A 26,904-nucleotide genomic window follows, 5' to 3' on the forward strand; every position below is an offset into this window, starting at 1 on the left:
AGCACCATTTGCAGTTCCCATTACCTCCATTGCTGCTATGTTTGACTTGGCTGCCTCAAAGTCCCCATCCCTGCCCACACAGGGAGCCACTGACCTATATTCCCTTGTTTCATGGGTTCACTCTGCTCCTCCAGGATCAGCAGTGCTCAAAGTCCAGGAGGCTTGCCACATTGTGACCAAAGGGAAACCCAGTCTCCATAGGGCTAGGCTTCACTAAACTCAATGACTCACCTGTGGACTCAACAATCTACATGGCCAGTGACATGATTCAATCATAATTGAAATACTAGTGGAGAGAACTAATCCAATCTGGACTGTTAGGGGCCAAAATCAATGGCCCCTAAGTAAGTTGGATTGATTCCACTATGGCTTCCTCGGTAGAGTCCAACCCCACGTGGTTAGCCGGAGGACCGAGCGGAGTTGCAAGAGGAAAGGAAAGGGTTTCCCATTGGTCCACTCCCCCAGTGGAAGGGTGGCGGGGGAAGTTGGGAATGGGAGGGAGAAGTGATGGAGTGGTCACTGGTGGAGTGGTCACTGGCTCAGGATCTTGGCCTACTTGGACCCAGGAGCAGAATCCTGCCCATCCTGTCAGCTCTCACTTCTCTCAGAAAGGGAGAAGCTGCTGCCAAGATGGATCGGGGAGCTCATCTGAGTGTGTTGTTCCTCAGAGGACTCTGATTCCTGGAACAGAGACCACTGAAGAAGTGAGAGGCTGGCTCACTGCACAGGCATGAGCTGTGCTTCTCCAGGGAAACAAGTGAGGTGGTCACGGCAAGCACTGGTTCTGTAACTTTGCACTTTTCTAAGCACACACATCTACCAGGCCAGACCTAGGCACTTTTAAACTAACAGCTTGCCTGGGATTTTGGTTCCCCAGCACATCCTCTTTTTTTTTTAAGGTGGTATTTATTAAGCGCTTAGTACTAAGCACTGGGATAGATACAAGCTAATCAGGTTGGACACAGTCCCTGTTCCTCGTGGGGCTCAACATCTTAATCCTCATTTAACAGATAAGGTAACCGAGGTACAAAGAAGTGAAGTGACTTGCCCAAGTTCACACAGCAGACACATGCTCTGGGAAGCAGTGTGGCCTACTAGAAAGATCACAGACCTGAGAGTCAAATAACCTGAGTTCTAATCCCGGCTCCACTTAGTACCTGCTGTGTGACTTTGGGCAAATTATTTAACTTCTTTGTGCCTCAGTTCGCTCATCTGCAGAATGGGGATTCCCCTACCCATTCTCCCTCCTAGTCCTATGTGGGACCTCATTATCTTGTATTTACCCCAGAGCTTAATACAGCGCTTGGCACTGTAAGCGCTTAACTATCCCAATTATTATTCTGATTATTTACTTACCATTGTGAGGAAAGAGCAGCTGAGGGGAAGTTGGGAGAGGAGGAATTTCTTTTGTCCCTTCTTTTCCTATGAGTTCACTTCCGGGGTTATGGGGGAGGGGGACCCCTCTCAGCTCTTGGCCAAATCCCAGGAACTCCCATTTCCTGGTCTAAAATTAGTTCATGTAATACAATCAATCAATCATGTTTATTGATCACTTATAGTGTGCAGAGCACTGTTCTAGGTACTTGGGAGAGTACAGTAATCAGTAGACATGATCCCCGTCATCAGGAAGCTTACAATCTAGTCTGGGAGATAGTCACTAAAATGAATAAAAGGGAAGAAGAATCAGTCGAATATAAAGAGGCAAAAGGAGTTTGTGAAGATCTAAGTGTTTAGGTGGTGCTGAAGGGCTGAACTGGCAGTAGCGGGGAATCAATTAATCAATCAGTCAATGGTATTTTTTGAGCACTTACTATGTGCAGAGCACTGTACTAAGCTCTTGGGAGAATGCAATACAACCGAATTAGCAGATACATTTCCTCCCCATAAGGAGTTTATAATCTAGAGGGGAAGAGGGTGGGAAGATGAGAGATTAATCAGAGAGGGCCTCAAGGAGGAGATGTGATTTCAGAGGGGCCTTGAAGTTGGAGAGAGTAATGGTCTGCTGAATAATGTGAGGAGGGAGGGAGTTCCGCACAGAAGGAAGAGCATGAGCAAGAAGTTGGCAGCAAGAGAGACTAAACAAGTGAGTAGGTTGGCTTGAAAGGAATGAAGCATACGAGCTGAGGAGTAGTAGGAGAGGAGAAAGGATAGTGAGGAGGGGGGCGGTCCCTTAAAATCCCTTGGTACTGCACCAGATTTTTTTTAAAAAAGATTAATTCAGTCATTGGTATTTATTAAGCACTGACTGTGTGCAGAGCACTGTACTAATCTTTTGAGCACAACACCAAGCATAACAAACAAGTCACGTCAACCCAACGACCACCCTCAGTAATACTGTTCAGTGCCCAGCACTTGTTTACATGGGTATATTTATCTTTTATTAAATTACTTATTCAGCTTTTCCCTGTTATAGTTCTAATTCTACCTATTACATTCTTGTACTCTCACTTGCTCCTGCTATTTCTATTAATCAGAAGTACTGATTGAGCGCCTACCCTGTGTAGAGGCTAGCTCTGAACTAAGTGCTTGAGAGAACACGGCTGTCTTTTTGTTTGTCTCTCCAGCTAGATTGTAAAATCTTTGAGAGCAGGGAATGTGGATCTGGCTTCATTCGTATTCCCCCAAGATTCAAATCCTTTAGATCCAGTAAGCATACAATAAATATCATTAATTGATTGGTCAATTGATAATAATAATAATAATAATGTTGGTATTTGTTAAGCGCTTACTATGTGCCGAGCACTGTTCTAAGCGCTGGGGTAGACACAGGGGAATCAGGTTGTCCCACGTGGGGTTCACAGTGTTAATCCCCATTTTACAGATGAGGGAACTGAGGCCCAGAGAAGTTAAGTGACTTGCCCACAGTCACACAGCCGACAAGTGGCAGAGCTGGGATTCGAACTCATGAGCCCTGACTCCAAAGCCCGTGCTCTTTCCACTGAGCCACGCTGGAATTGATTGATAGGTTGCAGCACCCTCAGGAAGGCTCTGTGTAGATAAGAGAAGCAGCATGACCTAGTGGAGTCAGAAGGACCTGGGTTCTAATCCTGATTCTTCCACTTGTTCGCTATGTGATTTTGAGCAAGTCACTTAATTTCCCTGTGCCTCAGTTACATCATCTGTAAAATGGGGATTAGGACCATAAACCCCATGTGCAACAGGGACTGTGTCCAACTAAATTTACTTGTATCCACCCCAGGCTTAGAACAGTGCCTGGCACACAGTAAGTGCTTAACAAATATACCATAATAATAATAATAATCATATAGACCTGTTTGTGTGCGGAGCTGGATGCGTGACTGTGTATGTGTGAGCTTGCTGATGTGCTCGTGTATTTGTTCAAGTTCTTTCATCTTCGTTGATGTGTGTTTGTCTGCGGTGGGTCTGGGGGGTGCATCTCAGCATCCTCAGCACAGCAGTCTTCAGGGCAGAAGGGAACCTGGCCAGCCAGACTCGATCTGTCTCTCGCTTCACCCAGAGAAGGCCCAGCTGCTGCTTCACTCCTTCCCAGGTTCAGAGCAGAAGTAGGCGATGGGTCGTCCCTGCTAGCAGGCCCGGTGACCAGTGGCAAGCTCAGTTCCTGAGCCGCTGAGTCTGGAGAGAGGGAAAGTGCCTGACTCAACATGCCCAGTGGGCATGATCACATCAATACCCTCTCTTCCTCGGAATACCACCAGCCTGGCCGATATGGAGGTATCTGATTTGCTCCGGGGGCCTGACCACGAGGCCCGATTGGTAACTCTGCAAACACTGGGTGGGCAGAGGGACAGATCACTGGACTTTCCCTCCCTGTGATTTCTGGGGCCACTCCTTTGGAAGGCAGAGTCGCAGAAAATAGGGGATTTGGACCTCTCTTCACGTTTGTTGTCCCCGAGGGTTTAGGGGGTGAGGGATGGGCCTGATGCCCTTTCTTTGATTATTTGCTCCCACCGACAGTGAGGGAAAATAATAATGATGATGAAGGTATTTGTTAAGCACTTACTACGTGCCAAGCACTGTTCTTAAGCACTGGGGTAGATACAAGGTAATGGGGATGTCCCACATGGGGCTCACAGTCTTTTCAGATGAGGTAGCCGAGGCACAGAGAAGTTAAGCGACTTGCCCAAAGTCACCCAGCTGACAAGTGGCGGGGCGGGGATTAGAATCCACGACCTCTGACTCCCAAGCCCGTGCTCTTTCCACTAAACCACGGACACCCAATAATGCAGATTGAGAGAACACCCTCCCGAAAACCAGAGAGAGGTTCGGCTCCCCCCCGCCCCCCCGGATGGGGAGGGGGAACAAAGAGCTGTTCCCGGTCCATCCGGGCAGGGTTCGGGTCCGAACTTGGAGGCGAGGTTGGAGGAGTTGTGGGGGGGGGGGGGGTCCTCCCCACCCCCACCCATCTGGAAAAGAGGGAAGGCTGCAGGAGCCCTGGCAGAGCTAGGGGCTGGGGAGGGGGAGGCAAGAGGGGCTCATTCATTCATTATTGAGCGTTTACTGTGTGCAGAGCACTGTACTGAGCGCTTGGAATGTACAATTCGGCAACAGATAGAGACAATCCCTGCCCGGGGACGGGCTCACAGTCTCCGGGCGGCCCCCTCCTCCGTCCTCCGGGCACGGGGTGGGGGGAGGTCTGTGATGGGGAGGAGGAGGAGAAGGAGGAGGAGGAGGAGGAGGAGGAGGCTGGGGACCAGCCCGGATTGGGTGCGGGGTGGGGGGAGGATTTGCCAAGGTGTGCGCAGGAGGGGCGGGAGGGGGAGGGGGGACAGGAGGGAAGCCGTAGTGGGGGCGGGGCGGAGGGGCAGGTGGAGCCAGGCCCCCTCCCCCTGATGGACACACACACACAACCCCACACTCACACACGCGCGCGTCGCCACAGAAGCGCTCTCCCTCCCTCCCTCCCTCCCTCCCTCGCTCACGCACACACACACACACACACACACACGCACACCCACAGACACCCCCACACACCCACAGAGACACACGGAGTGTCCGTCCTCCCCAAGGCCGGGCGGCGGCTGGGCCCTCTCCGGAGTTGTGTTGAAGCTGCAGACGCCGGGAGGGCGGCGCGGAGGCGGAGGCGGAGGCCGGGCTGGGGGGGCCCTGGGAGCCAGCGGCGCCCCCCTCCCCCCCGCCCCTCCCTCCCGGCGGCGCCGACGCCCCATGTTCACTGACCTCAGGTCCAAGCTCAGCCCCCCGAGAGGCCGCCATGGAGCTCTGAGGATGAACTACGGGGACCACAAAGATGTGGACGGTGAGAGCCGCCGGGGCCGGGGGCCGGGGGCGGTGGTCGGAGCCGGAGCAGGGGCCGGGGAGGGGTCGGGGCCGGAGCAGGGGCTGGAGAGGGATCGGAACAGGGGCCGGGGAGGGGTCGGGGCCGGAGCAGGGCCTGGGGAGGGGTCAGATCCGGAGCAGGGGCTGGGGTGGGGGTCGGAGCCGGAGCAGGTCCTGGGGAGATGTCAGATCCGGAACAGGGGCTGGGGTGGGGGTCGAGGCCGGAGCAGGTCCTGGGGAGATGTCAGATCCGGAACAGGGGCTGGGGTGGGGGTCGAGGCCGGAGCAGGTCCTGGGGAGATGTCAGATCCGGAACAGGGGCTGGGGTGGGGGTCGAGGCCGGAGCAGGTCCTGGGGAGATGTCAGATCCGGAACAGGGGCTGGGGTGGGGGTCGAGGCCGGAGCAGAGGCTGGGGAGGGGTCGGAGTTGGAGCAGTGGCTGGGGAGAGGTCGGAGCTCGAGCAGGGGCTGGGGAGGGGTCGGAGCCGGAGTAGGGGCTGGGGAGGGGGTCGAGGCCGGACCAGGGGCTGGGGAGGGGTCGGAGCTCGAGCAGTGGTTGAGGAGGGGTCAGAGCCAGAGCAGGGGCCGGGGAGCGGTCGGAGCAGGAACTGGGCAGGGGTCAGAGCCAAAGCAGGGGCCGGGGAGGGGTCGGGGTCGGAGCAGGACTGAGGAGGGGTCGGCCGCTTTGCAGGGGGGCGGGCGGAGGCCGGGACGAGAAAGGAGTCGCGGCTGGGAGCCGGGCCTTCGGGAGCGGAGCTGGGCCAGGGCCTGCCTCAGTGGGAGTTAGGGGGAAGGGGCCTGAGCCCCCTTCTTGCCTCTCTCGGCCGCCCCCCTCTTGTCCGGGAGCTGGCTCTCGGGCTCGGCCAACGCCGAGGCCGGGGGGTCTCTGTGGTCCTCGCCCCCCAGAGCCCCGGCTTCCTCTGTAGCCTCCGATGATGGTTTGGGGAGCCGTGTGGCGGGGGGCGGGGGGGGGGGGGGGACCGGGCCAGAGAAAAGAGAGCCAGCCTCTCCCCTGGGGAGGGGCTGAAGATGGGAGGGAGGGGATGCGCCCAGCACCATCTTGGTGATGTCTGCCAAGGCAAACAGAGGGAAATTTAAATGGCTCGGGGAGGGGGTGCGGCAGATAAGAGACCTAGGGGTCCTCGGGCCCTGTCCCCCACCCCCGGCCCCCCGGATGCCGGCTAGGAGCTGTCCGGAGAGAGGCAGAGGCCTTAGAAGGGCCGGGGTGGAGAAGAAAGGGCCGGGAGACCCTAGGACATCCTTCACCTTGAAGGACGAGGACCGGTCCCGGAGAGGGGACCCGCCCTCGATCTCTCCCAGATCTCCACCGGAGAATGCATTGGTTCGTCCAATGGGATTTATTGAGCGTTTACTGTGTGCGGAGCGCCGTACTAAGCGCTCGGAGAGTACGATTCGGCATCGGAGACAATCCCTCCTCAACAACGGGCTCGCGGTCTAGAAAGGGGCTGAGATCCGTCTGCCCTGGGGAGCGCCCCCTCCCCTCGCCCCCCGCGCCCTCCTGGGGTCCGTCGGCGACCCCTCCTCCTGGTCGGTCCTCCCCCAGCCCAGACAGTTCGCCCGTTTCTGCGAGAAGCCCAAGGTGGCCCGCCGAGGCGGGCCTGGGCCAGCGGAACTCAGTTCGAGGCTCGGAGCTGGTCATCTTGGGTGCGGCTGGAGTGACCAGAGAGCTGGGGACGGGGGCGAATACTTTGATCTCTCGGCTCTGGGTTTGTTTCGTGGCCAGTCGTGCCCCCCTCCTCTCTCAGTGTTGTATTATATAGGTATATGAATTTCCCTGAGACTGTCAGGGGGGCAGATGGGATCCCTCTGCCCTCCCCCTACGTCCCTCCTTGGAAACGACCCTCTCACCCTCCCCCCCTTTCCCTCCTCCCATCCCTTCCTGGAGCCTCTTTGCAAGGCGATTATAACAGAGATAGAGGAACGCTGACACCGCGTTTAGCAAATATCATTAGCCGGTTATTAATCCTCGTGACGGCCGGCGTCTCCTGTTGGTGTGGGAGGTGAGGTGGGGAGGCAGCTCGAGATCATCCTTCCCTCCTTTTCCGTTGGTGGGTTCCCGGGAGTAACTTGGAAGAAAGGGAAGAGAGGAAAGCGTCCGGAGAAATCATAGGCAGAAGAAGGAATCGGGGATATTGTAGCACAGACTTCCTCCTTGCCGGGAGATCTTCTGCCCCGGACTTGCAGAGAGACCGTCCCAGATGGGAGATCTCTGGAGACTTCGCTCAGGAGATCAGGCTGTCTGGGCCCAGGTGAGATGGCCCGGAGAGCTGACCTCGGTGCTAAAGAGACCACCCCTTTTTTTTTTTTTTCATGGTATTTGTTAAGGCCTCACTATGTGCCAAGCGCTGGGGTTGCTACAAGCTAATCAGGTTGGACACAGTCCATTCCTCACATGGGGCTCACAGTCCTAATCCCCATTTTACAGAGGAGGTAACTGAGGCACAGAGAAGTGAAGAGATCTGCCTAAAGTCAAACAGCAGACGAGAGCCGGGATTAGAACACGCCACCTCTGACTCCCAGACCCGTGTTTCATCCATTAAGCCACTCTGCTTGTCACTCAGAGGACAGAATCAGAACAATTTCTGCTCCCACGATTTGTCTCCTTTCTTGTTCTATAGTTTATTGCTTTGATTTAAAAAAAAAACAAGCCAGTAGAAGGTGGGGTGGGGCTGGAGGCAGAGGGATGGGCCGGTTGACCCCGTCAAACCCCACGCCCCCCACCCAACACCCACACGCTCTCATACATACCAAGAAGGAAAGCAGGAAATGAGTCTTGCCGCTAATGACCTGCATTCAGGCAGTTTGGATGGGGGGGTGGGGGGAGAGCGCGGGGAGGCGGTTAATGAGTCAGGTACGGGCAGGTGCCGCTCAGAGACGCAGAACAAGTTCTCCGGGTGTTGGAGAGCGGTGAAAGTCACGGGTTCAAGCTGGAGGAGGAGTGACTCGCCCAACCTTGGGTGAGAGTGGGTAGGCTGCAGAGACGAGAGGTGGTTTAGCCACCGAGGGTGAGAGTTTGCCATTGTGAGAGCTTGAGAAGCCATGCCCAAAATCTAGGGCCCCGACCACTCTGAGAAAGAAGCCAGATCCCGTGGGACTTCACGGTGTGTCTGTGTCGGGCGGGCGGGCGGTAGGGGGTGGGTGGAGGGTAGTTCTCCTGGAAATGGCTTTGGAGTGACCAATGGGGCGGTGGGCCAGCCATCCCTGATGGTGCATGATGGAGTGGTCAGGCTGCTGGAGGGAGGGAAGATGGAAGAGGAGGCAGGGAGAAGTCCACACTGGCCTTCTCCATTGGGGTAATGTCCCGGTCCAGGTGCACGCCCAGGCAGTCTGGAGCAAGAAGGAGAAAGGAAAGTTCATGTCAGCCCCGACCCACACGTGTCCCTTTTGCTCTTCGGTCAATTACCCAGTCAGGCAGTCGCGGGGTGTCCCTGGCTGCAGGGCGGTGGGGGAGGGCAGGAAAATGGAGGGCTTGAGGCTTGCCCACCGGGGTTTGAGGTGCTGGACAGAGGCACAGCTGGGGGGGCGGGGGGGGACTAGGCCACTGTGTGCTTCCATGGCAGCTCCTCAGAGGAGTGTCGGCTGGGGGAGGGAGGAAGGGGATGTCATTTTTTAAGGATCATTGGCCAGAGGCCTGGCCCCAGCCCGTGAGGAGAGCGGCATCATGCACAACTCACTCTGAGCATCGCGCCAAGGTCACGGGCTCTGGCCTTTGCGTCGGCTGGCATCCCTGGCCTGGCCTCTCCATTGTCTCTGCTCCGCGAACCCCTAGCAGGGCGGGGGAGGACGGAGCCAGAGCTCGACCCTTTTCTCCTCTTGCTTCCCCCTCCCTCAGAATTTGGGCCCTTCATTAAGAAGGCCATTTCCCAGTAGCGACCGCATCTCCGGAGGTTTTGTGAGGACCAGGGGCCTGTCAAGAGGATGAGGAGCTGTGAAGCGTGACCCCCGTGAGACCAGGCTGAGTTCCCCTGTCCGAGGGCGAGGCCGGCAGGGTGAGGTAGGGGTTAACCAGGCATTGAACATGGGAGAGAAGAGTGTCCCTCTTCTTTCACCCCTCTTCTTTCTCTGCATTCCCTCTCCCAAGCCCTAGTAATACTAATAATTAATAATTATGGTATTTATTAAGTACTTACTATGTGCCAGGCACTGTTCAAAACACCGGAGTAGATACAAGGTAATCTGGTTGTCCCACTTGGGACTCACAGTCTTAATCCCCATTTTCCAGTTGAAGTAACTGAGGCACAGAGAAGTTAAATGGCTTGCCCAGGATCACTCAGCAGACAAGTGGCCGAGCCAGGATTGGAACCCATGTCCTCTGGCTCCCAAGCCGGTGCTCCTGTCACCAAGCCACTCTGTCGGCTGCTCCCCACACCCGCAGGGACAAGGAATCTAGCACCAACCCATCTCCTGGGCAGGAAGCTGGCTGACAAGACTCCTGGGTCTTTCCTGCCCTGGTCCTGACTTTCTGGAGATTGGTCCCATAACAGAAATCCAGGGTGGGCAAAGGTTTCTGGGGAGCTGTGGGAGAGGACTGAGCCTGGGTTGAAGCAGCCTCTGAGAGGAAGGGTTTTTATGAGGTTGTACCCCACTCCCCTGAGAGGAGCCCCTGGGACTGCCCTGCTCGGGGTTTGGGGTGGAGAAAGGCAATCAGCAGAGTTGTGTTGGGTTAGGTAGCTCAGTTGCTTTGGGTGGAAGGTGGGTGACACAGCCGTGGCATTGTTTACCCTCCCTAGTGCTCTGCACTTACTATGGGTTCAATAAATACCATTGATTAATTTCTCAGATGCACTCCCTGCCTCCCACGGGTGGGAGAATATGAAGATTGACAATGATTTTTCTGTGGATAGGTTGGGTGGGAGGCTCAAATTTCTTTAAAATTCCCCTGCCTCATCAGGGCCCTCCAGAATCAATCATATTTATTGAGCACTTACTGCAGAGCAATGTTCTAAGCGCTTGGGAGAGTACAGTATAATGAAGTTGTTAGACACATTCCCTGCCCACAACAATTTTACAGTTTAAAGGTCAGCAGTCATAATTTTCTTCCCCATACCCCTAGGCAGAATGTAGGCTTTCTCAGCCCTGAAGAATACCTAGGGAAGAAAGGGCCATAAGAGAGAGATCCAGCTGGATCCAGGGAGGAAACTGTGCATTAGGCTTTCCTCCAAAGGCCTTCACTGGGGACAAGATACCTGGGCTAGAAACCAAGACATATCAGCTCTCTCTGATTATCTCAATGGTACTTGTCATTTGTATGCCTCAGTTTACCCATCTTTTAACTGGAGAAGACAATGCCTAAACTTCCCCCTCACCCTGTTTAGAGGAGTGAGCTGAGATGCTCAGAGACTCAGAGGGAGATGCCACACAATGAGTCTGGTCCCAGTGCCCCATGGGAATTTGGGAAGTTGAAGAACAAAGAGGAGGAATTGTGTAGCCTGGGTTGGGGAGGCCCCCAGGGAAACGTGGGCTCCGACCTGGTTGTTAATATAGAGTATTTCTCCCTTGGGAAATGGGACTGAATTCATCAACAGTTGAGAAGAGCCCGGTGTGACCCTGCTCAGGTTGGGGAACACCCAAGGGGCCTCTTTTCTGGACAGAGGCATTTGGAGGGAGCCAAGTTGGACCAGGTGGTGAGAATCAGCAGGACCCCAAGGCTCTCTAGGGACTGTTTCCTGAATCAGAGATGAGTGGGGAGGAACAAGGAGGCCCAGCATAGGATTTCCCTTGAAAAGACAGAAGGGAAAGGAGTTGGGGGAGAGTGGGGACTGAGTGGAATGGAGGGACGTCCCCCAGGACTTGGAGGGGGAAAAGAATGGGGATGTGGGAAAGATTTGTTCCAGGCTCCACTTTGAGCGATGCTGGGGCTATTGGCATAGCCAGGGTTCATGATCTGTGTTAATAATAATAATTATTATTATCATTATGGCATTTGTTAAGCACTTACTATGTGCCAAGCACTGTTGTAAGCCCTGGGGTAGATTCAAGCTAATCAGGTTGGACAAAGTCTCTGTCCCACATCGGGCTCACATTCTCAATCCCCATTTTACAGATGAGATAACTGAGGCACAGAAAAGTGAAGTGACTTGCCCAAGGTCACATAGTAGGCAAGTGGAGGAGCCAGAATTAGAACCACGACCTCTGATTCCCAAGGCAGCGCTCTCGTCACTTGGCCGTGCTGCTTGTTCATTAGGCGCCCCAGCTGAAATGATTTTGCTTTCTATAAAGAGAGGTGTCTTTCTCTGTCTTTCCCATCCCTATCATCCTTCAGTGGCTCCTTCCTCTCTGGGATTTTGCCATCCCTTGATTGATTGATTGATACCTGACTCTCTGTCTCCCTCATCCCTCTCCTTTATGAGTGCAGCTGAAGCCTGAAGACTCTCAGCCCGAGGGAATCCACTTCCAAGCATAAATGACCAGGGAAACGATGAGACAAAATTTCTTCAATTTCCTCTGGGCCTGCTGCCTGACTTCCCCTGGCCTTGCTGCCCACCCACTCCCTTGTTCTCCCACAAAGCATTGTTCCCCACTCGGTTTCCTTTCTCGTTTTTCTTCTCTGGTGAGGCAGCTCCTGCCTAGGACCCTTCCCCGCTCAGCCTGGGCCTCAGCTTCCTGCTTGGTCAGAGTCCCGGGGTCCCAGACTTCACCATCGAGACCCTCCCGCCGGCCACACTCTCTTTTAAAGCTTAGCGAGGCCTCCCCCTTTCTCCGCCTACAGAGCAGGGAAAAGTTTTAACCCGTGGAATGTGACCCTGGGCCCATCCTCCCACTAGCAGCTTAGGCAGCAAGCAAGGGGTCAGCAAGTCCATCGGATGTCCAGAGCCCCCCAGAGAAGCCTCTTGCCCCCCTCCTATTCCCTCCTAGAGTTTGGAGTCCTCAGGATGCAGCTGCTTCTACTCTCCCCCTCAGTCCCCTCCCATTAGTGACCCAGCTAATGGGAAGCTGTCCCGGATCAGTTCCCCTGGGCTTGTTTTCCGAACCAGCTTGACTAGGAGATGGCGGGGCCATTCCATCCCGCAGTGTCTGCACTCAGTTTTCTGTCCAAGGAAACAGTGTAAGACCAGCCTCACCTGGCAGGTGGGAAAGAGGGTTTGATCACTTGGTTCCGATGACAGCTGTTTCCCCCGGCAAATCCCTTATGCTCCCTGGGTCTCAGTTTTCAGTGTCTGTAAAATGGGAAGGATAACTCTCCAAGGCTCAAAACAGTTTCCAAGCAGCAATCCCTTCTCCCCAAGGCCCCAGGAAGTAGGATCCTAGGTTTCTCTAGACCCAGAGGGATGGCAGGGGACCCAAAGTCAAGTAGCAAGGCCAGAGCACAGACAATCTAGATTTCTCTCTGGATTTTTCTCTAAGGCAGTGAGGGCATCTGACCTGCAGAAAAGAAACATAAAGATTGGAAGATAGACCCCCAGATTAGGAGTCTGGGGATTAAGAGGGAACCACCAGGGGGCTTCAGAAAATTTGGGGAGGAAGACTCAGTGGTCTTCTTGACTACGGTGACTGTGAGGTACAAACCCATGTCAGGTCTTCCTTTCCTCAGTGCCTCTCCCTCTGCTGCAGTAAGCAGCCAGAACCCCTGACCTATTATTGATTCCCAGCTCTTCCTCTTCAGTGTTAAACACTCAGTGCCCAGGAGTTGGAAATTTGGATAAGTCTCTGCCCAAAAGACTTGGGTGGGAAGGTGGGAAAGGTCCTGGAGAGCTGTTTGAGGTTCAAAACACCTTGGCTCTTTGCACTTTGGAGCAGGGACTCAGGCTGTCAATATCCCCTTAGTGTTGATTCTTGCCTCCTTGGCTCCTCACGGGGGGTGGGGGTTAATAATAATAATAATAATAATAATTGTGACATTTGTTAAGCACTTATCATGTGCCAAGCACTGGACTAAGCAGTGGAGCAGATTCAAGATAATCAGATCAGACATAGGCTCTGTTCCACTTGGGGCTCACAATATAAGTTGGAGGGAGAACAGACATTGAATCCTCATTTAACAGATGAGAAAACTGAGACACAGACATGTTAAGTAACTTGCCCAAGGTCACGCATCAGGCAAGTGGCAGTGACAGGATTAGAACCCAGGTCCCCTGACACCCAGGCCCAAACTCTTCCTACTAGGCCATGCTGGAGGGTGGGAGTGGAAAAGATTTCCCCACCTAGTGCAAAAAACATTAGATATGGACCACCAGACAGACACCTTCCCCTACCACCATTCCCACTTTCCCTCCACTTCCTGCCCTTCTGTCCAGTCATTCTGACCATCAACGTCTCAGGTGATATCTTCAGGGAGAGATGGAGACACACAGTTTCCAGTGGTTCCTCTATGCATCCTATTGCCCCTTTCTGGGCTGAATAGAGCATTAGTCCAAAGGCATTGCTGATGGCCGACAGTTCATCTGGTCCAACTGGATACATTTCACACCCCAGTTTGACCAAACAGATCCTGAGGTTAAATCTCCCAGATGCCCCAGGATCCTGGGCCTCTCCCCTACCTCTAACCTGGTGCAGATACTCTCCTTTTAAGTCACTGTAGTCTCAGGCTCATCCAAGAATCTGTTCTGCTCCCATCTTCCTCCCATCCTCCCTCCTTCCCATCTTCTGGGCCTGCAAGCTCTCCCACCTCATCACTCCCCAGCCAGTTTTCTGCAGCTGGATCTGGTGTCTGGGGCAGACTAACACTTTTGTTAGGGGAACTCTCTCTGGGTGGGCTCAGGTTTAGAGAAGCTCCCCCCAACCCCCCAGGCTGGGCTCCAGTCCATCTCAGAATGGGATGGAGCTGCCTCAGAGTTAAGAATGTAGGAGGCTGAGGACTCTGCCCACAGCGTTTTCCCTAAAAGGGGATCTTCTTGGACACCAAGATGGGCCCCTCTCACTATCTGTCCCCATTCTAGGCTTCAGGTCCGAGACCCCGGCCACATCAGCAGCGTTTCCATCATCAGAACTGGGACTGGAGATGCTTGAAGGTCCAGTTCAGCTAGGGAGAGATGTCTTCCTCCACAGGAGAGACTAGGACCTCCCCTGACTAGGAACTCCCCTGGCCCTGCAGTCTCTGAAGCCACTCATCCTCTCCCCAGAGTAAAGTTGTTTAGGTCCAAAGAATCTTAGCTCATAGGTGTTTTCAGTCATTGGAGAGACGTGTGTGTGTGTGTGTGTGTGTGTGTGTACATACGCTTTGATAATAATAACTGTGGTTTTTGTTCAGTGCTTACTATGTGTCAAGCACTGTACTAAACGCTAGACCCAAACGGTTAGATGCAAGATAATCAGTTCCCATATGGGACTCTCAGTCTACAGAAAAAGGAGGACGGTATTGAACCCCCATTGTGCAGATGAGGAACCTTAAACAAAAAGAAATGAAGTGATTAGCCCAAAGTCATACAGCAGACATGTGGCAGAGCCAGGATTAGAACCCAGGTCCTCTGACTCTCAGGCCTGTGCTGTTTCCCATAGATCATACTGCTTCCTTGATGCTCCTCTCCCACTCTTCCCATAGTTTGGAGCCTCTCTTCTGGTGGAATTCTGGATTTCCATGATTGGAGCCTTCCCCTCTGCCCTTGTTAATACTGAAGAGGGAAGAGGAGGCAGGGAGATGGAAGGTGAGGGTTCAGCAAGCATAGGGAGCTAGAGTAGCGATGGGAGAGGAAGACAGGGGTGGGTGATTGGGGATATTAGAAGGGGAAGTGGAGGAGGGGTATGGGAGCTTGCCAGACAAGATGAGTGCATCCAACTGTGTTATCCCCGGGAGTCTGTCAGCGGAGCCTGTCCTGATGCACCATTGTTCCTGCTAGAATGGAGTATTCTTTTCTTCCCCGGAGGAAACCATTAAACTTTAATGGTAACCCAGATGGAGCCTACATCCTGGAACAGAGCACTCAGAGTTGACTGTCCCCACATGCTCCCCTCCAGCCACTGCCATCCACGCCGGAGAGAAATACACACCCCCCTGCCATGCCGGCACACGGGAGACCGTGCTGAGTCTCACCCAAATGGTTGCATGCATGTAAGCCCGCTGGTTGACTTCTGTTAACTGCTTTTGTGTTGCAAGACACACCTACACATTTGCTTCCAGTAGGTTCATTCTGGGGATTCATGCACTGGCAAGAGTATATTCATAGAGTCCCATAATTCCAATTCCATGAGATCTGCAGTTGCCACACACTCTCTCGTGCAGTTCGCGTTTGGTATGCAGTTCATGTTTGGTATTTGGGTCTCAGTCTTCTGCCTGTGAAATGGGTAGAAAGTGACCCACTACGAGGGTACGATCAAAATCACAGTGCCTGGAATCTGTTTTTTGGCATTTCCCTCTCCTGAGTGGTCATGAGGGGGAAGGGCCCCTATGACAAAGGGCCTGAGAGATTATGCCCGTGTGCTGGTGGAAAGCATTTAGAGATTATTGCTGACTCTGAGCCCTAAGCTTTGGAGGAGGGTTGGAGGGGGTCGGAGGAGAAAAAGAAGGGGCTTCTCAGAGGCCACTTTGTTTCCTCTCTGTCATTTTCCTTTCATTCTGCCTCTGTCTCTCTTTTCTTGGGAGGATGTGCTGGCGGGGCATGCGCTATTTAGAATGAAATGACCTTTAGTGCAGTCTAGAGGTTGGGGAAGAACAGATAATAGCTTGAATGTCCACGACTGGTGATCTAGTGGGGGTCAGTGAGGTCAAGGCCTGGGTTCACACCTGGCAGTCACAATCACTGTGCCTGCGGGGGTCCCTCGTGAATGCCAGAGTTGGGGGTGGGGTGGGGGTGGCAGTTCTGGACACTTTTCATGCTCTGAGTGGTTCTCATTGTGTACTCCCTTGCTCCTGTGCTCATACTTGCCTCCAGTCCACCCATACATAAAGTCTGAAAATTCAAATCAGAGAGAGGAGAGAGAGAGAGAAGAGCAGGCAGGCAGGCAAACGATGGGCTAGGATAGGGGAAGAGGACTACCTTTATTGGAGTGGGGAGAAGGAAGAAATGCACTTATCCATGGTTAGGGAAACTGAGGCTGCAGGGAGAGTGAGAGCACAAGCTGACCCAACTACGGCCCTTAAGCCAAGAGGAGGGTACCCTGGGACTGTTTATATCTGATCTCTAATCTCCTAGCTCTCATCCTAGCAGCTACTGGTGTATGCTTCATCTTTGGAGATCTAGGAATTCCTGGATACTAATGTCCCTCTCTTCCTTATCCGTCCCACCCAGGGGTACTCCCTTTTTCTCTTCCCTCTCTCACCACCAATCTCCTATCAGTTCTTTCTCTTCTCTACTGAAATGCCTGATTACTTCCCTCTTCTTTTATCACCAACCCCCCAGGCTGCCAAGACCCTCAGAGGTCACCTTATTTTTTCACCACTCTGTCTCCACACAAAGCAACCTTTCCCTTCTTTGAGAAGGGAGATTTTACAGTTTCACCATCAGGAAGTGCTTCTTAAAGCTTAGCCTGAACCTCTCCTGCTGTACAGATGTAAACCCATTTCATTGTAGGTCAGATTCCAAGGATCCATCAGGCCTCTGGTCCTTTCGTAGGCCCCTCTCAGATGGAGATGGGGAAATGATGCCTAGCCTTATTATTGCAGCCCATCCTATTGCCACTGTGGCCTCCGCATCAGCATCTCTGGGCATTGGAAACAATAAGAATAGGGTGAGGCTGCCCTAGAACAGCGGTGGGTGAGGGGGATGGTAAAGCATCCGAAAGAGAGGGGGGGATGGGTGGCACTACCAAGCTCTATCATCGCTCTGATTGTGGAGCCCTCGTTGCCATGGAGATGGCGGCTGCATCACAGCCGCCATCTCCATTGAGAGGAAAGGAGAGACAAGGGGGAAGGAAGGATTAAGGAAAGAGGAGGAGGTGGAGTGAGGCGGAAGGAGAGACAAAGATGAGAGGGGAGGGAGGAGCAGAGAGGCAGCAAAAAGGAGGGGAGGAGGGAGAGAAAGAAGAGAAGAGAAAAGAAGGCAAAATGCAGAGTAAGCCTTCCTGAGGACAACTCAGAATTTAGAGGAAGAAAAATTCCTCCAAATCCACTGCCATCCATTGTCTCTTGCAGCCAATATCGGGGGGAGTCTGGAAGGGCTGGGGTGGGGAGGGGGAAAGAGTTGAAGCATGGATCTGGAGAGGGACCTCCCTGTGAGAGATGAGGGGCTGAGGAGAGCGAGGTTCAGAAGCTGTGCGCACTGCTCTCCATATGGCCATGAGGCAATTGCTTAAATTAACCTCCAAGCCTGTGTTTTGTTGTCTCTGAAATGGGCGTGGTGAAACCACCCTCTCTCTCAGGAATGCTGTGGGGAATAGCTAAGGAAAGTCACAGTCCCACTCAGGGTGAGGAATTCCAGATCTCTTCATACCATTCCTGTGAGGAAACTGGAAGCTACCTGTGAGTGTTTTCCTGGAGAAGAGAAAGTTCTCTAATTGTTCCAGTAGCTGAAAGGTGTTTATGAAGACCTTGCCGGGCAATCGTTCTTAACAGGAAATGGGATTAAATTGCAACAGGAGAGAGTTCAATTAGACCTGAGAAAGAACTTCCTGACTGGAACAGGCTAACCAGAAATTGAGGTTTCCATTTGTCTGTAAGAAAGGGGTTGGATCTCTCCAGAGTCCTTCCAGCTCTGAATCCTTTCCCCCGTGCCAAAGTGAGAGTGGAAGAGAGTTTCTTTTCAAGGATGGGGGATGAGGGAAGACAGTTGAGTTTTCCTGCCAAGTACCCATATACCTAAGGATATGTGGCCTGGAGCCAAGGAGTGGGGCCTGAGTGCGAGGGCAACAACCCCTTCTGACTTGCACTGTTGCTCCCCAGCCAGCGCCCACTTCAGCTTCTGCCGGAACCTCCTGGAGCACACGGTGTCGGCTGAGAACCTGCACTTCCGGCTGCAGAGAAACGCGGGCAGCAGCCTCACCTGGCACGATGGCCGGAGCCAGCGAGCAGCGGGAGGGAGGACCGTCAAGCTTCTGCAGCAGCCAGGCACTGAAGGGGCCCAGGTACCCTTCAAGTCTTTGGGACTCGGTCTCTCCTCAGGCCCTAGGGCAGACCCAGATGCAGAAAAAGAGTGGGGGTTAGTCAGGGAGTTGGCACTGACTGCCTGGGAGCTGGTGCTGTCCAGCATTGGGAACCTCTGAGAAACGAATCGAGAAACAACTGCCGATCCCAAGCACTTCTGGTAGCCTAATTAGCTTTGTGGACTGGGATGAGATGGCCAACAGTTCAGCTGGGACCCAGGGCCCCGAGGCTTGGACAGAGGTGTGGTTAAGGCTAAAAAACGATAATAATAATTGTGGAATTTGCTAAGCGTTTACTGTTCGCCAAGAACTAAGTGCTGGGGTAGATACAACACAATCAGCTGGGACAAGGTCCCTGTCCCACATGGGGCTCACAGTCTAAGTAGGAGGGAGAACAGGTATTTAATCCCTACTTTACAGATCTGGAAACCGAGACCCAGAGAAGTTAAGTGACTGGCTCAAGGTCACAGAGTAGGCAAGTGGCAGAGCAGGGATGAGAACCCAAGTCCTCTGACTCCTTGGCCTATGCTCATTCCACTAGGACACGCTGCCTCTCTGGGCTCCTTCCTCAGGAATAGCAAAGCCCTCATTAAGCATGATTAATTGATAGATGGCTTCTAATTTTTTTTTACTTACCAGCATTCTCAAAGCCCTATTACTAAAAGCACCAGAGAACAAAACAAACTCTCTTCTACACCAAGGTGCCCTCATTGGGCTGACCACTTCCCACCCCACCTTGAGGTCAATATGATCATTCCACCACCTCCAGGCAAGGCAGACCTGCTTCCAACCCAGCATATCAGGAGGAGGAGGAGGAGGAGGGAGTTCCCTTTTTATTAGTTGTAATAGTATTTCTTAAACTCTTACTCTGTGCAGAGCCCGTACTAAGCACTGGGAGAAAATACACAGGTGGGAATTAAACAGTCCCCATCCCTCATGATAATAATAATAATGATACTATGTGTCTAGCACTGCAGGAGATATAACCCAATCAGTTCAGACCCAATCCTAGTCCCTCATGGGGCTCACTGTCTAAGTAGGAGGGGAGATCATCATTGAGAGAGAACTTCCCTGACCTACTTGACTCCCGACTCTTGCTGCAGGGCCGACACTACGAGCATTATGGCCTCTACCACACCAGCCCCACCTTGGGCAGCTTGACCAAGCCCGTCGTGCTCTGGAGTCAGCAGGATGTGTGCAAGTGGCTCAAGAAGCACTGTCCCCACAACTATCTTGTCTACGTAGAGGCCTTTGCCCACCACGCCATCACAGGTATGACCCAAGAGGGGTAGTGGCCACCCTTTGATAGTAGCAAATCTCTAACTGGTGGGATTTAAGGTGAGGGCCGAGGGTCTCTTTCTGGCCTGGAGTTGGTCGGGAGTTCGTTTGCATGTTGTTTTGCACGGGAAGAAATCTCTCCCTCCCCTCTTCCGCCCTTCACCTCTACAGTGCTGGTTATATCGAGGTGAGTGGCCTGGAGCCAGCCTCTTCTGGGGTGCCCAGTTGGCCTGAGCATGTGTCTCCCCGATGAGTCTCCCCGGTGTGTGTCTGGCAGGTCGGGCGCTGCTGCGGCTGAACGCAGAGAAGCTGCAGCGGATGGGGATCTCCCAGGAGTCTCAGAGGCAGGAGGTTCTCCAGCAGGTGCTCCAGCTGCAGGTGCGGGAGGAGGTGCGCAACCTTCAGCTGCTCAGCCAGGGTAAGGGAGCGATGGTGACGGCAGTGGCGGTCTGGAGCGGGCGGGCAGCCAGAGGGTGGGTGTGTGGGAGGAGAGTCCGTTATGCATGCTGCAAGGGGGGTTAGTTGGGGCTGCGGCAGGACCAAGGGAGGGCCAAGCACCACCGCTCTCGGGCGCTTTTGAGCCTGGGGGTGCCAGTTCTAGAGGGCCAGAGGAGATTGGAGCACATACGGAATTAAGACAGCAGGGACAACACAATGGGGCCTCTGCAGCTCTGACTTACCTCACTTCTCCCATCCTGCTAGGTGTGCCCCATCGCTTTATAAGCAGGGCAGCCAGGGAGGGCCATTACAGCTGGATCCCTGGCCCCCGAGACCAGATGGAATCTGATTAGAAGCTGGAGAAGCTGACATTGCTAATCAAGGCTGGTTAGCTCATTGCCCATTGCCCCAGAGTCTCAGCCTGTTGGAGTAATGGGGATGGGACAGGTCAAGTCTGCTGAGCCCCCAGAGCTGACCGAGAAACCTCTCCATTTCCCAGGTCTGCAAAAGGCCCTGGATTCTCTCCTATCCCCAGCCGCAGACTGGCGGACTAGCTTCCTACCTGGCCTCAGCCCCATCAGGGTTCCTGGGTCCCGAGCACAGGCTTTGGAGTCAGGGCTCATGAGTTCAAATCCCAGCTCTGCCACTTGTCGACTGTGTGACTGTGGGCAAGTCACTTAACTTCTCTGTGCCTCAGTTCCCTCATCTGTAAAATGGGGATTAAGACTGTGAGCCCCACGTGGGACAACCTGATTCCCCTATGTCTATCCCAGCGCTTAGAACAGTGCTCGGCACATAGTAAGCGCTTAACAAATACCAACATTATTATTATTATTACTTTCTGGGTGTGTCCCCGCCCTCCATGTTTCTGTGGGCCTCTCCTACCAATCCCCCTGCCTGGAAGTCTTCCCTACATTACCCCTGTGCTCAAAATGAAAAGTCGGTGCCTTCCTTCTCTGAAATGTGAGCAACAAAGGATTGCTGGCCTAGAAACTATAGGCAGGATCACTTTATCCACTGAGCAAACTAGCAATCTGTCCAGGGGCCAGAGACCTGTTCCCCATAATCTCTGGCTTTCAGAGGGGTCCACTGAAATTTCCAGTGAGGCCCTCCCCCCGGCCCCTTCTCCGCATTCCTCTAGTTCCTACTAAAGCTAGCCCAGCAGTGTGGGCAGGAAAGTATGTACTTAGGAGGAGAGGATGTACTCCAGGGAAAGGGTTAACTTCACCATTGGGGACTTCTGATTTCCTCTGCCCAGGGCTTCCAAGAATCACAAACCAGGCATGGCGAAGAGTCAAGAACTGTCCTTAGGCCTCATGATTCCTTGAGGAAAACCAACCCTGTCCCTGGTTTTCCAAGTCAATGAAGGACTGCCCAAGTGGAGATGGGCTTAAGTTGAGGTTTGGTTACATGTAAAGGAGAACATTCTGACTGTCAGGGTGTTAAAATGAGGAAGCAGGTTACCAAGGAAGGCTGTCTTCCAACTCTGGAGAACTGTCTGTCTTGGGCCCACAGATATCTTGGGGATAGGGGATGGACGGAGTGACCCCAGCCGAGAAGCCTAGAAAGTCATGACTTGGCATGCCTACAGGCAATCAGAGCAGAGGCCACAATCTAGAGACCTGAGTCAGCTGGAGAATGATGGGGCTGAAGAAAGGGTAGGATTAATCTCTCCAAGGATGGTGGTGGGAATGATCACTCCAAGGGCTCTGGGACAAAACGAGAGGAAACGTGCTGAAGCTGCAGCAAGAGAGTTTGAAGTGAGAAATAAGATAGAACTTTCTGACACTGGGTGTAAGGCACTGGAAAAGTCTGGAAGGGGAATGTCAGGGGTAACTGAAGTCTAATACTCCCCTTAACCCAGCCATGCTAGTGAGTCTGGGCCCAAGGAAATTAGGCAGCAGAGCTGAAGGAAATTGAGCTGCAGGGCCTTGCCTCACTCTCCCCTCTGGGTGGGGCTTCCCAAAAGATTCTGAATTAGTCTATCAATCAAGCAATCCTATTCACTGAGCCCTTAATGTGTTTTGAACAGGGTACTAAGCACTTATTCAGTCAACAGTATGAGGACTCACTTTGGGCAAAGCACTGATTTAGTCCCTGAGTTTACTGCAGAGATGCCAGAGGGGACAAGGAGAGCAAGAGTTCAGGTAGAAGGTACAGGGCTGACTAAGAGGGCAAAGGAAGAGTTTGGGTGGGTGTGGTCTCTCTTGTCCCCACAGCTGTCCCACATTTCCCATTCATCCAATGCTTTCTCTCTCCCCTCCCTCTCGGTCCAGCTTCCTTCGGCAACGTCTCCTAGCCAATCTGGCCGATGGGCAAGAGCCCAGCACTGTGACCCTGTGGCCTGGGAAGGACAGTGGACCGCCAGCACGGAACTCCAAACCGCATGCTTGAGACCAGACCAGGCGGCTCCCTCAACCCCACGCCCCTCTACCTCCCCCCTCGCACTTATTTAATGAACACGGTTCCTGGGAGAGACAGCAGGCATGGTTGGTGTTTGAAAAGAGGCCAAGAGGCAGGAGATCTCGGGATCTCCTGTCAGTGGGATTGTCCAACGGCTGCCGGTCAGAGTCCCACCATCCAGCTTGGGGCCACGGTGGATGACCGTGAAGATTCAGAAGGTGCTTGTGTTCAGGTGAGGCCTGTAGAGTCCAACTGGGAAGCAACGGCGCTGGGGATTTCCTGGTGCTGCTCTCCTCTTCCCCGGCTCAGCTTCCTTGGGAAATTCGCCAGATCCATGGCCCTAGTGCACCCATTCGGCTGACCTCAGAAACCAAGCCAAGCTGGACGTATGAAGGAGGACGAGGAGGAAGAGGAACCGGATGGGGAAATGCCAGGAGATTTCCTGGGGTCTCCTGGACTGGTCCTGGTGCCAGACTGGGACTCAAGATCCAGCATGAAGCCCCCAGTGTCCAAGGCCTAGAATCCAGCTCTGGAATGGGCCTCTGGGGCTTCCACATCAACAGTATCACCAATGTGGCCGAGAGACCATGGGGTCAAAGATCAGAGGCCCCCTGGCACTCCCCTTCTTCTTTCTTTCCCCTCACTTCCCTTAAGGAGGATCTGATCTCTTGGCTCTCTCTGACCTTTGGATGTGCTATGGATCCAACAGGGCTGTTGGGGGCAGGGCAGGTGACTGATGAGTTAACTTCCTCCCTGTCTGCCCCACTAGTTCAACATTTTTTTTGAGATGTTTATTTATTTATTTGTACTCTTTTGGTATCTGTCTTTTTCCTTATGTTCTTTGCCAGTTCCTCTCCCTTCTGTATACCTCCTCCTCTTCCTCCACCAGCCTTGCTCCTATACTGATTCTGCAAGGCTACGGGTCCCTCCTGGCCAGGAGCAGGGGCCCTGTAGGTTAAAAAGAGAGATCACCCAGGTGAGGAGGAAGGGGGCAAGGAGTAGAGCAAAGAGGTTCTTGGTGATCAATCTCTGATGTCCCCTCCCACCCCCAATCCTGTGAGGGCCTGGTCCCCACATGCCTTCCCCTACCCTTCCTGCCTCCTTTCCTTTCCCCTCCATCCTCCCACCTTTTCCCCTTCCTGGACCCTCCCATTTCTTTGGCATTGAGCAGAGTGATGCTGTCTACACTCTTCCTTCTTCCTCCCCATTGCCCGAAGAGGCTACTACTACTCTGCTCTCTACCTACTCCTCTCCCTCAATGTTCTTAGTAAACTTATCCCCTGGAAAACCCTCAGCCTGGATTCCAATGGATAGGGAGTTTAAAATATGACCCCAACAGAGTCCATCTATCTGGGAGTCTGTCTGTCTATGTGTACTTTCACTTTCCTGTGATATAAGCCAGTAGCATTTCCCTTGTTGCACTTCACCTTTGGGCCTCAGGCCCTTCTGCTAAACCCAGGTTGTTTATCTCCCCTGGAGGTTGTAAACCTCCGGCAACCAGGCATCTTGAGCTTAAGCGCTTTGCCTTGTAAAACTGCTTGGTTTTGTAATGCTTCTTTAACTCCCCTCCCATTTCCACTGTCAAGACCCAGACCCCTACAGGAGATGCCTGCAGCCATGGGCAGCCTCACCCCCAGCCCCCCCCCGATTCTTCCATTCCCCCAAACCAGTCAACGGGCAGTGAGGGTGAAAGGATGGAGACAGTCCAGACAGGAGATAGAGCGTTGAGGCTGCATCCCTTGGACTGAGTATCAGAGAGGGCGGGGAGAATCTCAAGTGTGTGGAGTGGGGGTGTCGGGGAGGGGACGGGGGTCCAAGCAGAGGCTGGAAAGTGAAGTTCACAGACCATGGAAGCTGCTGCTCTGCCTTCTTGGGCTCTTTGGGATACCTTTTCTGGGAACTCTGACAGTCTTCTCAGAGTGGATGGAAGGGGGTGGGGTCTGTCAGATGCTCTCTGCATATAGTCGGTATTTTAGGGGAGGACAGACAACTGGGCCAAATCTCCATGGACTGGTCAGGGGAAAAACTGGTCAGAGAGATGTCTAAGGGTGGAGGTCACCCTTCCCCATCCCTTCCAGGGGAGTCTGAGAGGCCTTGGTTGAGGGAACTATGACTGGGGGAAACTGGATCTGGGATTCCCCATGTAACCCTCTCTGCATTAGATCTGGTGTGGCTGCCTCCCTGGCTCCTCAGAGAGTTCCAGAGCAAGAAGCACTGAGGACCTAGGCCCATTTACCAAGCAAGATAGAAAGCCAAGCCAAGGAAGTTAAACCTGGTCCTGACCTGAACGTCCCTCTTCTCCTCCTCCTCCCTTGAACTCGACCAAGCCACCCCCCAACCCCTATCTTCTGGGAAAATTAAACTAGAAAATGAAAACTCCAAATAGCTTGAAACCATGGAGCACAGTGATGGCAGCCCCAAGATGTCAGTACCTACCCTAGACAGCTGAGCTTCAGCGCCGTCTCCATTTGCCCCACCTGGCTCATCCCACTGCCAGGCCATTAATATCTTTGCCTTGGAGCTCATATGGGTTTCCAGATGGGCTGATCACAGCCAGGCAGGCCAGGATGGAGTGACCCCCTTTGGCCCTCCTTAGGCAGGACCACAGGGGTACCCAGAAAGCACAATGGCTTTGACACTTCCTGCTGCCAGAAAGTCTCAAAGAATTGAACTTGCACCAGAGCCTCAGCAGGCACAGGAGCCACCCAGAGGAATAGCACATATATGCTCATGCATGCCCACTGCACTGCTCACATGTGCACATTGCCCTGTTCATGCATGCATATTGTACTGCTCATTTGTTCATCCTCCATTTATTCAATTGTATTTATTGAGCGCTTACTGTGGGCAGAACACTTTACTAAGCGCTTGGGAATGTACAATACAACAATAGACACATTCCCTGCCCACAACAAGCTTACAGTCTAGTCCTGTATCACCTATGCTCACTGCACCACTCATGTACACACATAACTGCTCACCTGTGTGCAATATGAGCACACTCTCCTTCCCTGAAGGAGGACATGACCTGGATGGGTTTTGAGTACAATATGGACTCGCCCCTTTGGTCTTGACTCAGGCCAAGCCCAGCTCCTCAGCCTGACCTAGAGTTGATCCCATCGGAGAGGTAGAATTTACCTAAATTGCCAGTGCAAATCCACAGTAAGACCCTTCTATGACACGAAAGTAAGATAAGTCAGGAGAGTGCTTCCCAGAGGCCCGTATACCACCCAGCTGCACATCTAGTGAACTGACAGGCTAATTTTAACTCATCTGCTCATCCATTATTAGGATTGCAGTCAACAGGGATTCAACTGGGGTGAGATCTGTGATCCAATGTGACCCAAATTTAATTCCTGTCCTGATGTCTAATGATCAGATGGGCCCAACTGCTCATAAGGTGGTAAACACTGCCATGCTGGGCTATTACCAGTGATCTGACCAGCCAAGTCTTCTGTCTCCAAGAAGGGCAACAAAAGATGCTTGGATGAAAAGAAAGGGACAGAATCTCTCCTTGACATCCAATTTCATGGCTGGGAATGAATCATCTAATGCCTATTGCCCATTTGGGACCAGTGCCCATCGATATGTTCTACCCGTCAACAGATATGAGGTGGTCAGGGTGGAGTGGAGTGCACCTTGTTGCAGTCCAGTTTCCTGGTTGTTCCCATCCGATTTCTGCAGTGCTAACTCCAAGCCAGTTGGTCCTGGCACCCACCCTGCAAAGCTCCCTTAAAAGGTAGTTCAACAGAGCAGAGAAGGGCTGGGAGGGCTTGGCCACAATCTGTGTGGAGTGTGTGGAAATGCTTGTAGTGTTTAGCACAGCTATCTGATATACATACACACACACTCACTCTCACACACACTCATTAAAATATATACTCCCCCCTCAAACCTACACTCAGCTTAGCAGCTAAGCAATCTGTTCAGAGAGGGTTGACCTTTGACCACTAGGCTCATGGTTGATGCTGGGCTGGGAGTGGGTGGGAGATAAGAGAGGGCCTCTTGCTGGGACTGGGGAATGAGAATGGGAGGGAGTTGGAGATTGGGCCTGACCCCTAAAGAAGTTGTTAATGTCCACTCCCACATCCCCATCTTGCAGGTCCTTCTAGTGGCCAAGCTCTGGTCACAGTTCCCAGCGTCCAAGGTTCTGAAAGCCTGCTCACTTACCCAGAGGGTATCAAAAATAAACTTAGCAGCAAGATTTTCCATCCCCTACCCACTCCTTACCGGTCCCCCTCCCATCCTGGATTGTTTCCTCAATAACAGAGCCAGCCTGCTCCGAGAAGGGTCTGTACCCTGGACACCCCACCGTCACATGCAATAACGTTCTCACTTGAATGTATTTAAAATCTCTCCCTCTCTATGTCTCAGCCTCTGTCTCGTCTGTGTGTCAGTCTCTGGTCTGACTGTCCAAGACCCCACTTCTCCCATCAGTGCGTCCAGCTGTCTACTTGTCTTGTCTATTTGTCTGTTTCTGACATGTTACGACCTGTGGTGGGAACTTGGGCTTTTTATATCTGATGAAAAGATCGAAAATAAAAACTGGATCTTAAA

General features: G+C 53.1%; 1 protein-coding gene across 1 annotated transcript; it reads left to right on the top strand.

The window, feature by feature from the left end:
* The first annotated feature begins 4,896 nt into the window (after nt 1-4,896).
* On the top strand, nt 4,897-26,904 carry SAMD10 (sterile alpha motif domain containing 10). The gene is made up of 5 exons (XM_029071043.2): nt 4,897-5,236; nt 18,029-18,210; nt 19,332-19,500; nt 19,784-19,924; nt 22,221-26,904. Exons 1-5 carry the CDS (start codon nt 5,146-5,148, stop codon nt 22,241-22,243), a joined length of 606 nt encoding a protein of 201 aa, XP_028926876.1. The 5' UTR covers nt 4,897-5,145; the 3' UTR covers nt 22,244-26,904.

The sequence above is a fragment of the Ornithorhynchus anatinus genome, chromosome 8 (genome assembly GCF_004115215.2).
Source record: "Ornithorhynchus anatinus isolate Pmale09 chromosome 8, mOrnAna1.pri.v4, whole genome shotgun sequence".
Lineage (NCBI taxonomy): Eukaryota > Metazoa > Chordata > Mammalia > Monotremata > Ornithorhynchidae > Ornithorhynchus > Ornithorhynchus anatinus.

Bases quoted from the DNA above. Each gene is read 5' to 3' on its own strand.
- SAMD10 (XM_029071043.2), top strand. From the start codon at position 5,146: ATGTTCACTGACCTCAGGTCCAAGCTCAGCCCCCCGAGAGGCCGCCAT. The intron at 19,501-19,783 runs GTATGACCCAAG...TGTGTCTGGCAG, and splicing joins TGCCCACCACGCCATCACAG to GTCGGGCGCTGCTGCGGCTG. The intron at 19,925-22,220 runs GTAAGGGAGCGA...CTCTCGGTCCAG, and splicing joins CCTTCAGCTGCTCAGCCAGG to CTTCCTTCGGCAACGTCTCC.